General features: G+C 51.5%; 1 protein-coding gene across 1 annotated transcript in view; it reads right to left on the bottom strand.

Annotated features, from left to right (window-relative positions):
* LOC122369063 (neurotrophin 1-like) overlaps window positions 1-18595 on the bottom strand; it is a 54948-nt gene that overhangs the window by 25181 nt on the left and 11172 nt on the right. Inside the window, exons 2-4 of the mRNA XM_043343441.1 lie at window positions 10877-10937; window positions 9488-9614; window positions 4073-4154 (exon numbers count right to left, since the gene is read on the bottom strand). Coding sequence (XP_043199376.1) covers window positions 4073-4154; window positions 9488-9614; window positions 10877-10937 — 270 coding nt within the window. The remainder of the gene's footprint in view (window positions 1-4072; window positions 4155-9487; window positions 9615-10876; window positions 10938-18595) is intronic.

Genomic DNA, 18595 nt, shown 5'->3' with positions numbered 1-18595 from the left:
GCTCTGATCTCTGTCCGTGGTAAGGTCACGGCGTAAGGCTTACCCCGAACACTGCAGAGACTGTATACAGTTTGTATTGTACTGCAGTCTGAGTCAAGAGGGTATATCTGAGAGGGTCTGAGTAGTCTGTGAGAGAGGGTCTGAGTAGTCTGTAAGGGACTCAACAGTCTGAGATTGTATGAGTAGTCTGAGGGAGAGGGTCTGAGCAAACTCGTGAGAAAGTGTTTGTACTAGTGATGTCAATTACAGAAAATCGGAATACCGATACCAAGCCAAATACCAACCAGAACCGTGAGGGAATACCGAAACCGAACCAACTTGGGAACATGAGGCAAATACCAAATTTATACCAATTTCTCAGCCTCTTGTACATTAGTGAGGGTTCATAATACCAACAAAATACCAAGTATAGGAGGGTGAAATACCAAATACCAAGTTGGTATCGGTTTGGTATCGATATACCAAAAAATTGGTATTCGATTGACATCTCTAGTTTGTATACTGTCGGATTAACTAGCCCACAGCTTATCGGGAATCATCTCACTGATACTCTCCCGGCTGATAGGTACATGGCTGATGAATGTGACTGATATGAGCCATAGATCCCACTGGCAATAACTGGTCCATCAAAAACGTTACAAAGGCTAACACAAGAATGTGAAATTATCCGGAGAAATATCAAATTAGTATCCGTAAACTGAAAAGCGATAATGTGAACACATATATATTGCACAAACCGGTTTCGATATCACTTCATCAGTGTGCAAATATATAAATAAAACACACAAAATACAAAACGGAGACGAAATAGGTACTTACCTATTTCGGGACGAAATAGGAGACGAAATGTACCTATTTCGTCTCCGTTTTGTATTTTGTGTGTTTTATTTATATATTTGCACACTGATGAAGTGATATCGAAACCGGTTTGTGCAATATATATGTGTTCACATTATCGCTTTTCACAAACGTCAAACTGTCATACCACAATATCCGTAAACTACCGAAAAAAAAACATATTCAATCCACAGTTCACATGTGTTAGCAGGATTTACTGTCAGATAAATTAACTGAGAAAATGCTGGAGGATGCACCTCATAGGACTTGCAAAACTCATCGCCAGCACTATTAGGAATTCAGGAATTAAGCTAGGTCCGCTATCAAAAATAGATAATTAATCCCCAGACACATCGAATCCAGATTCAAATCTCACGCGAGTCTGAAGAGATCCGCTATTGTGTATACCGGTTCAGAGCCGCGGCTAATGCGATCGTTGGATGGGAGCATTGGAGGACATTGTGTGACCTTGGCATTAATCTCGTCATCCCCACATTCCGGGGGGCTCGGCTTTTGGCGCTGGTCAGAGCCGCGGCCGACATGTGTCCGGTTATGTCCGGACCAGTGTCCGGTTATGTCGGACCAATGTGCCCGGTATGGTACCCCTGGTCGCTGTGTCCGGTTGTCCTCACATGTGTCCGGTACCTATGGCCCCCTGGTCCGCAGGTGTCCAGTGCTTACGTCCGGTCTGTATGCGGCCTGTCCGGTATGCGTTCAACGTATACCAACCACCAACGTGTTCGGTTTATTTGCCATACAGCATGACTGCCGTTTAGGAGCTTCCGATTATTCGATCCGAATATAAACAGGTACATACTTGCGTACTCTTAGAATGCATATTGCATAAGCTGGTGATGTTCTTGTCAAATCATATAAATGTCAATGCAATGCCAGTCTTGTGGTTTACAACAGTTCAGTTACTGTATTCTTTAAGTTTCTCAGCACTTGTGCGAGGATAATATTAGAGCACTTTAATTAGTTACCCTACCCTCGTAGTTTAACACGCGCAGTGGAAGGGGGGGGGGGCGGATTTCGCCCACCCCTCCTGTTTTCACCAATAACTCGCGCCGCAAGCATAATATCAATGTGAAATTTCGGCTACCTGTCCAGAATTGAATTGCAGATCTTCTCGTGCAAGAAGTAAGAAAATCGGTTCACAACTTTTCTAGTAATAGCGGTGTAAAGTCAAACATCCTGCCGCCGCGGCGGCGCGGCGGCGCGGCGGCCGGCGCTAGCCGTTACGCGCCGCCTGAATTGTAGACTGTGCCGGGGTGGGACGGTTCCGTCTTTACATCACGCTCCTTACCGCTGATTATATTAGATTCGCGTCAAATTCGGTGAGAAGACTGAGAAGTGTACAGGCAATTATATGGTCAAATAATTTTGAAAATCAGCCGGTAACAACTTGAGTTTTATGAGTGTGTAAACACAAAATTGTGATTGCCGCGTTTCCCGCGTCGGCCGATGCCGCTTCAGCCGGTGACATCTTACCCTTAGCAGGCTTCTACCTGCCATATTTATTGTTGGATTATCTAGAAATTCACCATACATACTCACAAATGTTTGCTCTTTCGTATAGTGAAAGAATTTAAAAAATCAACCGGTACCTTTTTGAGTTATCGGCGTGTAAACGCAAAAAAGTCGCTAATATGGCAGATTTGACCACATTTGACCTCATTTGACCTTGAAGATATTGACCTAGGGTCATGAAATTCACACACAACAGAGGTCCCCATGGCCCCCACCTACCCTCCAAATTTCGTCTTTCTAGCTCCAGTGGGAGCTGAGATCTTAGGGGGGCGACATCCGCCCCCCCTTCCACTGGGCGTAGTACTCGCAACCCTTCCACTGCGCGTGTTAAAAAAGTTAAGTCCAAACACTTGGTTATTAATAATTTCGAGCACAGTTTTCATCAGAATACAAAGCTATAAAATGTTTTTTTTTTTGCTTTGTATTCTGATGAAGAGCTGTGCTCGAAATTATTAATAAACAAGTGTTTGGACTTAACTTTTTTTAAAATTTAAACTACGAGGGTGAGGTCACTAATTAAAACAATTCAGTTACTGTTGAATTTCATCTTTCTTCTTCTCCAAGCGTCAATGCAAACGCCCTCCCATTTGCAATCGCTTCCTCCGCCCCTGCTCGCTGCAGCCAATAAAACTACGTTGCAGAAGCGTGGGCGTTTGCCAAGTGCGGCACGTGACAGCTCGCTGTAAGCTCTCCCCGCGGGAGATGGCACAGATTTCGGATAACGACGCAGAGCTTCGAAGGAGGGAGGCAATTTCTAGGTTAAGCTTCGAAGAACGGCGCAGATGGTTTCCAGACGCCTTCTGAGAGGGAGGTAGACGAGGGAGGGAGGGAGAGGAGAGAGGGAGAGAGAGGAGAGAAGGAGAGAGAGAGAGGGGACATGCCCCCCTCCCCACAGAGGGTGGGGGCGGTCACTTACCGACCAAACCGTCTGGCCAAGACGTGGCTCTGCAGTTACTGACACAAACACGGAAAGGTCAGATGTCGGTAAGGATTTAACTGGTTTGTGAACTCAGGTAAACGGTGTTAGCTAGTCTCATACGCTGCTATAATACAACCTACACAGCGGCTGGATAACAAACTATACAATGTATTTTTAACGAATGTAATAATTGGAAAGGGCGTCGTCGTCCCGCACTTGGCCTTAGTTAGCGCCAGTAGGTTCTGCCCCTTACATTCCCGGTTTTTAATGACACATCCTCACGGGACATTACCACGCGCCACCTGACCGACCACCCGGCAACGCCCCCCCCCCTTCCCCCTCCTGGGCTGACCCCCTTCCTTCACGGAAGGTTATACGGTCTCCGACCATTAACCTTAGCATTGGTCAGTGAGGGTGAGCGACGACAAAAGAAATGTGTGTGGAACACGTAAACGGGCCCTAATAATGGTGATGAAACACGTGAGGCGCTGACTGGAGCACCTCCATGGTATTCTAACTGCATTCTGTAAAAAGTTCAATCAATAATTCAGCAGCATGAAAGCAGTAAGTACCACAACTCTTCACTTTTAACATTGGATTCAAGGCTTTAAAGATTCAAGGAGGGAAAGGTGGTTTTCAAAACAAAGTGAAATATGTTCATATTATAAACCAGGTTCGTCGATATTTGTAACAAAAACCAAGTTTCCTTCTCCGATGTTCGGTGCTGGCTGATCTGAGAATCGAACCCGCGACCCCGGCTGGCTGCACTCAGTACTCAGTACTCACCGAGGGGAATTCCTCGTCGCCTCGTGTGATCTCTGAGAGCGCTGCACCGCTAGCTGTGTTCAGCGCCTGCCGGATCAGCTCCCTGGGAACAGGTGACGACGGATGGGGTCAGACAGCCACAGGTGACGATAGACGGGGTCAGACAGCCAGCAGCAGTCCGTCAGACACAGACGGGGTCACAGCAGTCCGTCAGACACAGACGGGGTCAGACAGCCAGCAGCAGTCCGTCAGACACAGACGGGGTCAGACAGTCAGCAGCAGTCCGTCAGACACAGACGGGGTCACAGCAGTCCGTCAGACACAGACGGGGTCATACAGCCAGCAGCAGTCCGTCAGACACAGACGGGGTCAGACAGTCAGCAGCAGTCCGTCAGACACAGACGGGGTCACAGCAGTCCGTCAGACACAGACGGGGTCATACAGCCGGCAGCAGTCCGTCAGACACAGACGGGGTCACAGCAGTCCGTCAGACACAGACGGGGTCAGACAGCCAACAGCAGACACAGACGGGGTCAGACAGCCAGCAGCAGTCCGTCAGACACAGACGGGGTCAGACAGTCAGCAGCAGTCCGTCAGACACAGACGGGGTCACAGCAGTCCGTCAGACACAGACGGGGTCATACAGCCAGCAGCAGTCCGTCAGACACAGACGGGGTCAGACAGTCAGCAGCAGTCCGTCAGACACAGACGGGGTCACAGCAGTCCGTCAGACACAGACGGGGTCATACAGCCGGCAGCAGTCCGTCAGACACAGACGGGGTCACAGCAGTCCGTCAGACACAGACGGGGTCAGACAGCCAACAGCAGACACAGACGGGGTCAGACAGCCAGCAGCAGTCCGTCAGACACAGACAGCCAGCAGCAGTCCGTCAGACACAGACGGGGTCAGCAGCCAGCAGCAGTCCGTCAGACACAGACGGGGTCACAGCAGTCCGTCAGACACAGACGGGGTCAGACAGCCAGCAGCAGTCCGTCAGACACAGACGGAGTCAGACAGCCGGCAGCAGTCCGTCAGACACAGACGGGGTCACAGCAGTCCGTCAGACACAGACGGGGTCACAGCAGTCCGTCAGACACAGACGGGGTCAGACAGCCAGCAGCAGTCCGTCAGACACAGACGGGGTCAGACAGCCAGCAGCAGTCCGTCAGACACAGACGGGGTCACAGCAGTCCGTCAGACACAGACGGGGTCAGACAGCCAGCAGCAGTCCGTCAGACACAGACGGGGTCACAGCAGTCCGTCACACAGACGGGGTCAGACAGCCAACAGCAGACACAGACGGGGTCAGACAGCCAGCAGCAGTCCGTCAGACACAGACGGGGTCACAGCCAGCAGCAGTCCGTCAGACACAGACGGGGTCAGACAGCCGGCAGCAGTCCGTCAGACACAGACGGGGTCACAGCAGTCCGTCAGACACAGACGGGGTCAGACAGCCAGCAGCAGTCCGTCAGACACAGACGGGGTCACAGCAGTCCGTCAGACACAGACGGGGTCAGACAGCCAGCAGCAGTCCGTCAGACACAGACAGAGTCAGACAGCCAGCAGCAGTCCGTCAGACACAGACAGCCAGCAGCAGTCCGTCAGACACAGACGGGGTCAGACAGCCGGCAGCAGTCCGTCAGACACAGACGGGGTCACAGCAGTCCGTCAGACACAGACGGGGTCACAGCAGTCCGTCAGACACAGACGGGGTCAGACAGCCGGCAGCAGTCCGTCAGACACAGACGGGGTCAGACAGCCAGCAGCAGTCCGTCAGACACAGACGGGGTCAGACAGCCGGCAGCAGTCCGTCAGACACAGACGGGGTCAGACAGCCAGCAGCAGTCCGTCAGACACAGACGGGGTCACAGCAGTCCGTCAGACACAGACGGGGTCACAGCAGTCCGTCAGACACAGACGGGGTCAGACAGTCAGCAGCAGTCCGTCAGACACAGACGGGGTCACAGCAGTCCGTCAGACACAGACGGGGTCAGCAGCCGGCAGCAGTCCGTCAGACACAGACGGGGTCACAGCAGTCCGTCAGACACAGACGGGGTCAGACAGCCAGCAGCAGTCCGTCAGACACAGACGGGGTCACAGCAGTCCGTCAGACACAGACGGGGTCACAGCAGTCCGTCAGACACAGACGGGGTCAGACAGCCAGCAGCAGTCCGTCAGACACAGACGGGGTCACACAGCCAGCAGTCCGTCAGACACAGACGGGGTCAGACAGCCATCAGCAGTCCGTCAGACACAGACGGGGTCAGACAGCCGGCAGCAGTCCGTCAGACACAGACGGGGTCAGAGCAGTCCGTCAGACACATACGGGGTCACAGCAGTCCGTCAGACACAGACGGGGTCAGACAGCCGGCAGCAGTCCGTCAGACACAGACGGGGTCAGAGCAGTCCGTCAGACACATACGGGGTCACAGCAGTCCGTCAGACACAGACGGGGTCAGACAGCCAGCAGCAGTCCGTCAGACACAGACGGGGTCAGACAGCCGGCAGCAGTCCGTCAGACACAGACGGGGTCAGACAGCCGGCAGCAGTCCGTCAGACACAGACGGGGTCAGACAGTCAGCAGCAGTCCGTCAGACACAGACGGGGTCACAGCAGTCCGTCAGACACCGACGGGGTCAGCAGCCGGCAGCAGTCCGTCAGACACAGACGGGGTCAGAGCAGTCCGTCAGACACATACGGGGTCACAGCAGTCCGTCAGACACAGACGGGGTCAGACAGCCGGCAGCAGTCCGTCAGACACAGACGGGGTCAGAGCAGTCCGTCAGACACATACGGGGTCACAGCAGTCCGTCAGACACAGACGGGGTCAGACAGCCAGCAGCAGTCCGTCAGACACAGACGGGGTCAGCCAGCAGCAGTCCGTCAGACACAGACGGGGTCAGACAGCCGGCAGCAGTCCGTCAGACACAGACGGGGTCACAGCAGTCCGTCAGACACAGACGGGGTCACAGCAGTCTGTCAGACACAGACGGGGTCAGACAGCCAGCAGCAGTCCGTCAGACACAGACGGGGTCAGCCAGCAGCAGTCCGTCAGACACAGACGGGGTCAGACAGCCGGCAGCAGTCCGTCAGACACAGACGGGGTCACAGCAGTCCGTCAGACACAGACGGGGTCACAGCAGTCCGTCAGACAGGGACGGGGTCAGACAGCCGGCAGCAGTCCGTCAGACACAGACGGGGTCACAGCAGTCCGTCAGACACAGACGGGGTCAGACAGCCAGCAGCAGTCCGTCAGACACAGACGAGGTCAGTCAGCAGCAGTCCGTCAGACACAGACGGGGTCACAGCAGTCCGTCAGACACAGACGGGGTCACAGCAGTCCGTCAGACACAGACGGGGTCAGACAGCCAGCAGCAGTCCGTCAGACACAGACGGGGTCAGCCAGCAGCAGTCCGTCAGACACAGACGGGGTCAGACAGCCGGCAGCAGTCCGTCAGACACAGACGGGGTCACAGCAGTCCGTCAGACACAGACGGGGTCAGACAGCCAGCAGCAGTCCGTCAGACACAGACGGGGTCAGCCAGCAGCAGTCCGTCAGACACAGACGGGGTCAGACAGCCGGCAGCAGTCCGTCAGACACAGACGGGGTCACAGCAGTCCGTCAGACACAGACGGGGTCACAGCAGTCCGTCAGACACAGACGGGGTCACAGCAGTCCGTCAGACACAGACGGGGTCAGACAGCCGGCAGCAGTCCGTCAGACACAGACGGGGTCACAGCAGTCCGTCAGACACAGACGGGGTCAGACAGCCAGCAGCAGTCCGTCAGACACAGACGAGGTCAGCCAGCAGCAGTCCGTCAGACACAGACGGGGTCACAGCAGTCCGTCAGACACAGACGGGGTCACAGCAGTCCGTCAGACACAGACGGGGTCAGACAGCCAGCAGCAGTCCGTCAGACACAGACGGGGTCAGCCAGCAGCAGTCCGTCAGACACAGACGGGGTCAGACAGCCGGCAGCAGTCCGTCAGACACAGACGGGGTCAGACAGTCAGCAGCAGTCCGTCAGACACAGACAGGGTCACAGCAGTCCGTCAGACACAGACGGGATCAGACAGCCGGCAGCAGTCCGTCAGACACAGACGGGGTCACAGCAGTCCGTCAGACACAGACGGGGTCACAGCAGTCCGTCAGACACAGACGGGGTCAGACAGCCGGCAGCAGTCCGTCAGACACAGACGGGGTCACAGCAGTCCGTCAGACACAGACGGGGTCAGACAGCCAGCAGCAGTCCGTCAGACACAGACGAGGTCAGCCAGCAGCAGTCCGTCAGACACAGACGGGGTCACAGCAGTCCGTCAGACACAGACGGGGTCACAGCAGTCCGTCAGACACAGACGGGGTCAGACAGCCAGCAGCAGTCCGTCAGACACAGACGGGGTCAGCCAGCAGCAGTCCGTCAGACACAGACGGGGTCAGACAGCCGGCAGCAGTCCGTCAGACACAGACGGGGTCACAGCAGTCCGTCAGACACAGACGGGGTCACAGCAGTCCGTCAGACACAGACAGGGTCAGACAGCCGGCAGCAGTCCGTCAGACACAGACGGGGTCAGACAGCCGGCAGCAGTCCGTCAGACACAGACGGGGTCACAGCAGTCCGTCAGACACAGACGGGGTCACAGCAGTCCGTCAGACACAGACGGGGTCAGACAGCCGGCAGCAGTCCGTCAGACACAGACGGGGACACAGCAGTCCGTCAGACACAGACGGGGACACAGCAGTCCGTCAGACACAGACGGGGTCAGACAGCCGGCAGCAGTCCATCAGACACAGACGAGGTCAGACAGCCAGCAGCAGTCCGTCAGACACAGACGGGGTCACAGCAGTCCGTCAGACATAGACGGGGTCAGACAGCCGGCAGCAGAAACAGACGGCGTAGGAGAGCGGAAGCGCCAGGACAATTCCGGCATCCAACGATAGCCGTCAGGGGCAACATTCAAAAGTGCATTATATGTAACATATTTGTCTTACTTGTCAAACGACATCCAAGGAGTTTTGGGGATTTGGAGGAACTTTTTTTGGGGGTATGACCCCTTGAGACCGCCTTCCTGGATCCGGCGATGACCTGATGAGTATGCACTGTGCAGGTCAGGGCCGACTAGTCACTACTAGTCAGTTACAACTATAGTAGAGATGTCAATCGGATACCAACTTTTTGGTATACCGATACCAAGCCGATACCAACTTGGTATTTGGTATTTCAATCCTAGCGTGTTTGGTATTTTGTTAGTATTATGAGCCCTCACTAATGTAATAAGAGGCTGAGAAATTGGTAAAAAGTTGGTATTTCCCTCATGTTTCCAAGTTGGTTCGGTTTCGGTATTTCCTCACGGCTTTGGTTGGTATTTGGTTTGGTATCGGTATTCAGATTTTCTGTAATTAACATCACTAAACTATAGCCTACCGGTTACTTACGCGGGGTAGTCGTGTATGTCCTCGCTGGAGCACACCCCGGTCGGGTTCTGGGCGCACGGCGGTGTGTCGCGGAACACCAGCGGCTGCCGGGAGGGCTCCGACGGCTGCGGCGGCTCCGGCTCAGCCTCTGTCGGTCACAGGGGGGGTCAGAGAGGTCACATACTGCTGCGGGGGGTCCGTGTCACAGTTGGAGGTCAGAGAGGTCAGATACTGCTGTGGGGCTCCGGCTCAGCCTCTGGCGGTCACAGGGGAGGTCAGAGAGGTCACATACTGCTGCAGGGGGTCCGGCTCGACCTCTGGCGGTCACAGGGGGAGGTCAGAGAGGTCACATACTGCTGCGGGGAGGTCAGATAGGTCACATACTGCAGAGAGGTCACATACTGCGGCGGCTCCGGCTCGGCCTGTGGAGGTCACAGCGGGAGGTCAGAGAGGTCACATACTGCTGCGGGGAAGTCAGATAGGTCACATACTGCAGAGAGGTCACATACTGCGGCGGCTCCGGCTCGGCCTCTGGAGGTCACAGCGGGAGGTCAGAGAGGTCACATATTGCTGCAGGGGCTCCGGTTCCGCCTCTGGCGGTCACAGGGGAAGGTCAGAGAGGTCAAATACTGCTGCGCGGGGTCCGACTCGGCCTCTGGCGGGTCACAGGGTCAGATGCTGCTGCGGGGGCTGCGAGGGCTCCGGTGGCCGGGAGGGCCCCGGTCCGGCCACTGTCGGTCAGAGAGGTCAGATACTGCTGTTGAGAGGGCTCCAGCTGCTGAGGAGGTCCCGCTTTGGTTTCGGTCTAGTCAGAATCAAAAGAGCTAAACTGGTGCGATCATTCCTCTGAGGGGTTTTGTAAGGCTGAAAGATTCATTACCTACATAGTCCTTCCTAAGGCATTAAAGTGGGCGGTTGAAAACAAAATAAGTGTAAGGAATGAAACGGAGAATAACATCGAATTGAACGAAATTAATTAACGCAATTAAATGAATGTAGGAATGAATGAATGAATGAATGAATGAATGAATGAATGAATGAATGAGTGCTTGATTGACGAGTGGAGTTGGAGTAATCAGTAAACCATTTCACACTAGCGATTCTTCAGTTCACTAATTAAGTACGGTAAATGCAGCCAGCACAAACAAGTTTGCCACGGGTGGGCCACTTTAACAGCCATATCATTTACCGGTTATCAGATGGTGGAAAAATCGGATAAGAGAAACGCTTAAAATACAGGTTCAATAACAGTAAAAAAAACAACAACAACAAAAAACAAACAAACAAACAAACGATGCCTGCCATTATCTTCCAGTTTAGACAGAGTCGTCATCGAATATTTCCGTGAAATCCAATTTCGTGAGTCGCCACACCGTTCCCACATCACAGCACCACAGCGTGCAGACTGACCTGGGAAAATGATGCTTGCTGTCCGAGCCTGATCGGCCAGCAGTAATGCTGACAGCAGCACCTGCGAACAGCAGAGAGCAGGGACTGATTAGCTGCAGCACATCGGAGCGACATCATAGCCCCATAGTGACGTGACGTCCTAGTGACACCATTGCGCCACAGTGACGTCATACGTCGCTGCGCAGTGAAGTTGCCTTACAGAGATAGCCACGAGGAAAAGGCGAGCGCCAGTATAGGTCCCTGCGGTACGCCCCAGCACGCTGGTGGAGGCACGCATTATCCTCCAAGGGAGGCGAGCAGTTGGCGCTCCTGAATACAGTAGCGTGCAAGCGTTCCCGGCCGGTGGTTTTCCTTCTTCTGTTCTCTTTAGCTCAATTCGCTTTATGCATATTCTGCAACGCTCGAAAGGGAAAGACAAAGCCTGGATAAATTACTTTACGAACCATTATAAACACAAAATGAATTATTATCAACAAAATAATTAGTACCAACAAAACAATATTAGCATTATTTACAACAAACATTATTCACAACCAAAGTTGTTAATGTTGCGTTCCTTCCTTCGAAGTAACCTTTTGCATCAGCTTCAGAGCCACCATTTCACCACTGCAACCCTACAAACGGCGATACGCTATGAATTTCATGACCGTTTCCAGAAGCACAATTCTTCATTTTTCCGCTAACTTAAAGGAAATAGTTCACTTTTTAACATGGGTTTTGAACTGGAATAGCAGTTCCGTAGCTTGGGCTGAGACGAGCATAAATCAGGAGCTTTTACAGCCCAACGATCACCCTAGGCAAAGATATTCTATTTCTCGTCCCGAAAAAGGTGTCTTGCGTTGAGGATGTGTGCCTTGCATATATTTCCATCCAGTATGAAAAGAGCATGGGTCCCGAAAATTCTTCAGAAAGTAGAGAAATTATCTACGAGAACTCTAGAGAAATTCTCGTACTGATCAATTAGGACATTCAGGGGAACATTATCAGATCGAGCAGATCGCCCAAATGCCGGTGGCTGCGATAATTTCTCTGTTTCTGAATAATTTTCGGGACCCATGCTCTTTTCATACTGGATCGCGTGTGCCTTACAGAAACTGAAAAGTTCTTCCTATATCAAAATATAGAAAATAATCTTTTGTTATAAAAAGGTTTTTGTAGTGTTAATTCGGAATTAGGAAGTTCGTGACAATTGTTGTAGTGTTAATTCGGAATTAGGAAGTTCGTGACAATTGTTATGTTGCCATGGCAACCAGATCAAGGAGCCTGACTTATTGATGTGTTGGTGATCTCTGATTGGCTAGGCCCTAGAATTCAGGGTTTTTGCCGAAGGGGATTGGTGGAGAGGGCATAAGATCGGGGATCACTGGCAGCAAGGCAGCAGTGCGGTGGGAGCAGCGAAGGGGAACGGCAGGTCGGGGAGTCCAGGGATGGAATGGTGTCGTTATTGGGGAGTTCCAGCCCTCTGTGAAGTGCGACTACTTTTGTGTTAACATCGCTTGATATTGACAATAATATCTATCTTTTATCTAACTGGCTGTGAAATCGACCACAAGCTATTTCGGCGATGTCTTGAGAAACTCCATCGAATTCTGGTACCAAACGCAGATCCAAATCTCCGCCCCCTGTTCCGGCATCACCAATTCTCACTGCCATTGTAAAGCCGATTCCTGTCGGTTCAGCATCGGCGACAGGGTGTGGATCAAGGATCCCAGGAGGCGATGCGATGTACCGAGCGCCAAGGGCACGGTGACGCAAGTGCTGTCCGCTCAATCGGTTGAAGTGGACGGCATTCCGAGACACGTCAGAGATCTGCGCCACGTCACAGACCAGGGCCCGGATCGGGCGGCCGCTCCAGCGCCGCACAGCGACCATGACGACGGGCCGCTGCTGATCTCAGTACAGCAGCGCAGAAGAGCTCTGGGAGGAGCAGAAAATGACTCAGAGCCACAGCATGGACATGTGCGGGACGCAGACGATCCAGACGAAACAGAAGTGGAAGAGGACAGTTTCGCGCAAAACGAGGACGCTCAAGCAGATAGGGACGGAGGACTGACGCAAGTAGAAAGGACTGGTCTCAATGGAACACGCACAGCGGAGCCACCACCGGCCCTGAGGAGAAGCACGAGGAGGCGGCAGACCCGAGATATATGTAGTTGTGATCAATTATGATCAGGGAGGAGTGTAGTGTTAATTCGGAATTAGGAAGTTCGTGACAATTGTTGTAGTGTTAATTCGGAATTAGGAAGTTCGTGACAATTGTTATGTTGCCATGGCAACCAGATCAAGGAGCCTGACTTATTGATGTGTTGGTGATCTCTGATTGGCTAGGCCCTAGAATTCAGGGTTTTTGCCGAAGGGGATTGGTGGAGAGGGCATAAGATCGGGGATCACTGGCAGCAAGGCAGCAGTGCGGTGGGAGCAGCGAAGGGGAACGGCAGGTCGGGGAGTCCAGGGATGGAATGGTGTCGTTATTGGGGAGTTCCAGCCCTCTGTGAAGTGCGACTACTTTTGTGTTAACATCGCTTGATATTGACAATAATATCTATCTTTTATCTAACTGGCTGTGAAATCGACCACAGTTTTATTTTCTTTGCTGATTATTTTGAACATAAAAAATCATAAATCCGTTGCAAAAAAAAAATAATTTCGTGAAAGTGAACTATTTCCTTTAAGTTAAATGAGTTGGAATGCACATGCACCACCGATGCAGACTGAAAGTCAAGCGCTCCCATAAACGGCCACTCGAGTATTGAGTCTCGGTGTTCACTGTATACATTTCCAAGTTCTGCTATTACGGGTTTGGAGAACGTCCACAGTGACCGCTGCTGAGCCATCAACACTTCAGTAGAGACGCGCCGAACGTGACCAAACTTGAAACATGAACCACCACTTCCCGCACCCGACAAAAGGGTGAGTCATGACACATTGTCATTTACTAACACTCTGCAAAGTCTGCTAGTCGACTCAGTGTTCATCGCTTCGCGCGGGTCATGACAGCGACACCTTAACCTTGCCGAGTTGGCTCCCCTCTGAGTTCTGTATTGAGCTAAAGAACCTATCGTTTCCTGTGGCACTGTGTCAATCAACATTATCGGCAACGGCCTGGCTTATTGGACACTAGACAGCGAACAGCAGCAGACCGATAATTTCAGCCAATTGGCAGAACCGGTTTGTGTTCACACACACCGGAAAGTGTGCTTGACTCAGTAAGGATATTATAATGCTGTATGTACATAAAATTCAGCATAGCACTGTTCCTGGATATCTGGTCTGGCTGGGCTACTGGTCGGTGCTGTGTTTATGTTTTCCCTGGTGCCCTGAGGCGATAACTCCAGAGCAGGTCACCCAGTGTCACCCAGTGTCACCCAGTGTCAGTTGGTGCATAGCTCGCGTGGCTCCGAGTGTCGTCACCCTTGTATGTACACTGTCCCCGCTCAGAAATATGTTTTCAAACGAATTCCGATGGAGCAAGCAATGCACAGTACATACGTACTGAGACATATTCAAGAGTCAAGACGGTCGCTCACACGCTTACAGTAAGTGGTAGCATCGAACGACGCTGGTTCTTGCTGCGAAAAAGCGAAAGTGCTAAAATAGAAATGATTGTATGCAGCTAGACGCCTGAGAAAAGGGCGACTGCAGAGGGGACGGTAACACAGGCAAAATTCAAACTGCCTATGTAGCACTACACCAGTTATGGGCCTGTATGTAGGCGCCTATTCGTGCCCTAGCTATACTATAGAGAACACCGCTGATATCAGAAGCCAACGACCTGTGTCCCGCTCCGTGTTGGCAATGCCATTAATAACCCGCCATACGACTAAAGTCACCCGGCGGCCGGTCAGTTCGGTTCGGTTAATTCGTAGTACGGCCATTATCGGTCCACCGCACATATATAACCAAACCAACTGTACAGCAATGAACGGCTAGCGTGAGAGCCGCCCATTTCCTGGACAATTCGCCAAAATCAAATGCAAATCACGGTCCATTGAATTGGTGTCGGCAGTGTGGGTCCTGCGCCACTGCACGTCACGGCTGCGCCACTGCACGTCACGGCTGCGCCACTGCACGTCACGTCTGCGCCGCAGTGGCCGCTCTGTGACGCCGCGCGGCGGCGACATATGTGCCGCAGTGCAGGGGCGCCACCAAAGCAGCTGAACGGCCGGGGGAGGCCGGCGGTGCGTGAAACACGCGGAAATAAGGGTACAGGTAGTGCACGGCGGCAGGCTGCAGGAGACGTTCAATCTTCTGAGCGCCCTAAATACGTGACATACTTCGTAGACGGCACATTTAAAAACCCAATGCGACTCATTTCGCGGCAATAGTGTACCAAAGCACCGTAGCAATGTACTCATAACATCAAACAACACAAATGCCCTTCAATCTTTCATCCACTGCAAGACTTTGCCCTTTTAAGTGTAATTTCGTCGCATGAAATCACTGGGTTTTGAAAACCGGTCCGGGAGCGGGGGAGGTCAGTCCAGGTGTTCAGAACTGCGGCGATCGCTGCTGACGGAGATCTGACGTGCTCACGACGTGTAAACAGCGGCTAGCGGACGGATTACACGAGGTTATGGCTGGTCCACCGCGATACGTTCCGGGAAGGACCACCGAAATGGCACGGACAGACTGGCTTGGAGATCGGATATGCAGATAATGGGCTAGGATCACATAGACATTCTCAAGCTTATTGGCATGGACTGTGACTTTCAATGAGGGCTAGCTGTACACATTTCAAAAAGCAGACCATTACTGCTATGGATGTGGTATTGCCTTGCATGGTATAAAATGCAGTGTAGACGCATTTTATGTGGCCCTTTTAAATTTAAATAAAAAATATTTAAACAGGTCTGTGTTATCATCATTCTAATGCCTATGCATTCGTGTCCTCATGCTCCGTTGTGTTTATCAAACTAAAGTAGGTATATTGATTATTGAAGAAATGGAATTTGAGTGTAAATTAGCTAATTCTCCTTCAAAAAAGTTGACAGCTGGATCATGTGTTTGGAGAAAACATTAAAGGGACACTCCCACCTTAACATTAGTTTTGAGTTGAGATAGCCAAATTGGTGGCCATGGCCTGCAACTACCGGTTTGGGCACTCACAACATCGAAAAATGCTTTAATTCGAAGATATGGAATTTCAAACTTGCAGTTTTCGGATTCTAAGGGGCTAATGCATTGGAATGCCCCCTTAGAATTTGTGACGTCAGCGGAGATCTAACGATTTTTAAATCTTAGACTAAAACCATCGTTAACACGTGGTGGTATACGCTGCTTTGCGCGCAACGTCTGCCGCACTTTAAGGCTGCCAAATTATTGCTTCCAAATAAAGTCGCTAGTAACAGGGGAGATCCCAAAAAGTAAACAAAAGTAAAAGCCTAATATCTTGAAAACCAGTGAATATTTTTCGGTGAAATTTGGTAGATATTCGTTTTCGCTCTTTCTGAACCAAGGGACATCACTTTCATGCCAATTCATTAACTTTTTTGAAGGTGGGAGGGTCCCTTTAATAGACCTTGTTACTAATAAGAAAAATGTCACCACGGTCCACTACTGATGTACTGGATTTTTGTTCAGTGGTCTGTGAACCTCAACTGCCACAACCTCCCTGTAATGACGTCACCGGTCCAAAATAGCTGCCGGCCCAGCTGTCGTCACCCTGACCAGCAGAGCTCGACCGCAGGACATCGACGACTCGTCACCCAAGAAAAGAAGCCCGCCGCCGCCACCGCGACAGGGCCGGCGGCGGCGGACGATCCCGGCGCAGCCGGATGCACCGCAGTTGTATCGGCGGCGACCGTGGCGCGGCTGAGGCCGACCGGCGCCGTCCGGCTCCCGTGCGGGCTTTCCGTCCGGTGGCGGTAGCCGAGCGGAGACAGTTCTTCTTCGGTTGGGTGCCCCACAGCCAGTTGTTTGACCCGGATTTGGTGAGGTCCGCCCCACTCCGGGGTTAGTGCGGGGAACAACCGATAAACGGGAACAGGTGTGCCAGTGCTGATTAAAACAGGCCTTGTGACGTCAGAACTCAGCGACGTTACGTATGTCATCCACTACGATGGATAACGAAACCACCCGTCTTGAAAGGCCAGCTGCAAGCCGCGGACGAACTAATACCGTCGATCTTCATGACGCAAGGCGTCAGCCCATGTCCCGGATCAGCGCTGGAACAGTGAACATGCCTCACACACCTCGTCAATAGATGACTGTGGAGCTGTACCTGGATACCACATTGTCAAGTAGCTGCAAAAAATACCACCAGTATCTACTTAGGCAGAGTTCTGCTTATTTGTACGCTAGTGGAACAGTGCAGCATCATAGGGCTTGAGAGCCGTTTCCGGGTCGGGCAGCACAGAACGTGGAAATATAGAGCGTGTGCCGTGTATGTGTCATTGACTAGTACTCTCTATCGTCTTTAAACGTAGCTTTGTAGGCAGAAAGTAACTAGCTCCTTAGCGAGGAGCGTTTGGGACTGCGCTTCCCTCACCTACTTCTTCATAGGCATACAGCACGAAATATTATAAACGAAATAGCATGTGCTAATCTACAAAACATGTGTTCCAAGTAAAACAAATGTGTTCCAAGACCGGTGGCGTGTAAAAACCGGATGAGCCATAACTCATAGATCTAGCCAGCACGCTACAGTTGCAGAAATAAGTAGAACATATTTTACTATAATGCACCTGAATATTATTGACGCATGGTTCTCATGCATGGGAAAAAAGAAGGGAAGATTAATTGCTCCTTCCACTAGCCTAAGCACAAAAAAAAACGAAAAGAAAGCCAATGTGAAAAGTGGCCCCGTCATGGACTAATTGTAGAGCAAAGCACTACGGCATTCGCATGTATAAGGTGAAAGGGATCGTGTTCACCCTTTAACCCTATTAGTGGCAGGCTCCTGGCTACCCCATATTAGTGGCAGGGGGGGGCTGTTTACGACCCCCCCTTGATATCTCGAGATCTAACCGGCCGATTTTCAAAATTCAAACGGCATTCGATTTGGCTCAACGAGATCTACATTTCTAAAAAAAAAAATGTCAATAGGGGGGTAGAGGGGGGTAAAAACGGGCAAATTGCAGATACATTTTAGACTGTTTATCACGGCCAGGTTTCTGAACCAATCTTAACGCAACTTTTGCCGATCGATAGAGAATGAACCAGGAATTCACATGGATCCTAAAAATATGCATTTTCAAAAATCATAGGCGGATACAGATCATTGAGATTGGGGGTACACAAAAAGTATAGTAAATAAGGTTTTTGTTAGTACTGTTTCTAAAAAGGGTGGCAATGGTCTTGTTATGTTACAATTTTCTTATGAGAGAACGACTAAAATTGTATTGGTCATGCATAGGCGGTGTCAGGGCACCTATGTTGGGAGGTAAAAAATAGCCCCCCTTTTTGGACGCCTGGATCCGCCTATTATAGCAAAAACGTGTCAAAAGAGGATGAACAATAACTTTGTATATGTTATCACATGATACCTTTCATTCACTGTTCGTAAAACTGGTGCAGCATCGTGATCTTCGCCCAAATGACTCGCTTCACGAATAGGACCCCCCAATTCCCAGTGCTCTGGAGCCGCCCCTGGTAAAGTTATGAACTTGAAATTTTCAGGGAATGTGCCCAATTTAGTTTTAGGAAAAGTCAGAGAATTTCAGCATCGTAGCTTCAGCGGTTTCGGAGATATTCCCGAAAAACCTGAGGGGTGGATAAAAA

The sequence above is a fragment of the Amphibalanus amphitrite genome, unplaced genomic scaffold (assembly GCF_019059575.1).
Source record: "Amphibalanus amphitrite isolate SeventyFive unplaced genomic scaffold, NRLGWU_Aamphi_draft 001003F_arrow, whole genome shotgun sequence".
In the NCBI taxonomy this organism is placed as follows: Eukaryota; Metazoa; Arthropoda; class Thecostraca; order Balanomorpha; family Balanidae; genus Amphibalanus; species Amphibalanus amphitrite.
This window is presented reverse-complemented; position numbering and strand designations above follow the sequence as displayed.